The 1,368-nt window shown below is 45.0% G+C and overlaps 1 protein-coding gene across 5 annotated transcripts in view; it reads right to left on the bottom strand.

The window, feature by feature from the left end:
- Positions 1 to 480, bottom strand: part of OGT (O-linked N-acetylglucosamine (GlcNAc) transferase) — a 17,847-nt gene extending 17,367 nt beyond the window's left edge. For all 5 annotated transcript variants that reach the window (XM_072431042.1, XM_072431043.1, XM_072431040.1 and 2 more), the window contains exon 1: positions 390 to 480. In XM_072431042.1, the coding sequence (XP_072287143.1) occupies positions 390 to 426 (37 nt within the window). In that variant the 5' untranslated portion in view covers positions 427 to 480. The remainder of the gene's footprint in view (positions 1 to 389) is intronic.
- Positions 481 to 1,368: the final 888 nt, after the last annotated feature.

Below are 1,368 nucleotides of genomic sequence, written 5' to 3'. Positions count from 1 at the left end.
CAATACACAAACATAAGGGCCCAACAATACACGCATGGAGGCCTGTGACCCGGTCCCTTGTTACAATGCAGCAGTCTGATCCCTGGAGACTGGGGATGTTTCCCCCTGCCTGCAGCAGACTGATGACATCCCTCACCCCAGGCAGAGCTCATGCACGGTGTTTTTAGTGAAATATGTACATTTCCTGATACCAGGATGTATTGATGACTGGGCCACCATTACAAGGACAATATGCGGTAACAGGCCCTCCCTATCAGATGAGGTAATGTGGGAAACCGACCATAAAATAATGAATTAAATAGAGATACCCCAATCATTCAAGCTCCAACCATACAACGGCCCCCTGTACCCATGCCAAGGACAGGACCGCTCCCCGGGGCCCCACCAACCTGTACTATCCGCCACGCTCCCCACAGACGCCGCCATGTCCGCTCTCTCCGCTCTCTCACCGCGATCTGAAATGGCGCCGCACTCTCAGTTCCGGAACTACATCCTGTAAAGTAGTCCAGACAACACCGCGGATGATGCTGATTTAGAAAATGCCAGAAAATCAGAAAACACAACCCTATGTGTGTAACAAACATACAGAGAAAAGTATAGAAACACAAAAGGGAAAAAATAATTCATAAACAGTCTATTCTGAGTGATTCGTATGAAAAAAGATGCAAAATATCCCTCCGCTGAGTGCAATGCGACAAACAAGGGACAGCGCGCATGCTCAGTAAAAAGGCGGGGAGGCGCCGGCGGCCATGTTTACTGTGGGAAAGGTAAATATAAATCCAATAGATAGCATGAAATACACTGACTTTTTCTGAATCATATTTCATATGTATGGAATGAAAGTTAAACATCATGTTCACAACTATATTGTGCATTCTCTTTCCAGTATTAAAATCTATCTTTTTATTTGGGTGTATCAACAAACCCAAACATATGTGTACCAGAAAGTGATGATAAATAGACTACCACAGAAAATGTCACCGTGCAATGTCCTTACAAGGGTCAGAGCCCTGAGATGGAGAAATTTCATTCACTTCCTTATCACTGACACAAAGCTGCAAGAGATCTCTAAAAAAGAAAAGCCACACATGTGTTACCTGGAATGATGAAGATTCCTCCTCATTCTCTACACTGTGCTGTACATTCCCTATACATCACCTCCTCATTCTGTACACTGTGCTGTACATTCCCTATACCTCCCCTCCTCATTCCATACACTGTGCTGTACATTCCCTATACCTCACCTCCTCATTCTGTACACTGTGCTGTACATTCCCTATACCTCCCCTCCTCATTCCATACACTGTGCTGTACATTCCCTATACCTCCTCTCCTCATTCTGTACACTGTGCTGTACATTCCCTATAC

Source organism: Pyxicephalus adspersus, chromosome Z (assembly GCF_032062135.1).
Source record: "Pyxicephalus adspersus chromosome Z, UCB_Pads_2.0, whole genome shotgun sequence".
Classification (NCBI taxonomy): domain Eukaryota; kingdom Metazoa; phylum Chordata; class Amphibia; order Anura; family Pyxicephalidae; genus Pyxicephalus; species Pyxicephalus adspersus.
Note: the sequence above shows the minus strand (reverse complement) of the source record. Positions and strands in the feature narration are given on the sequence as shown.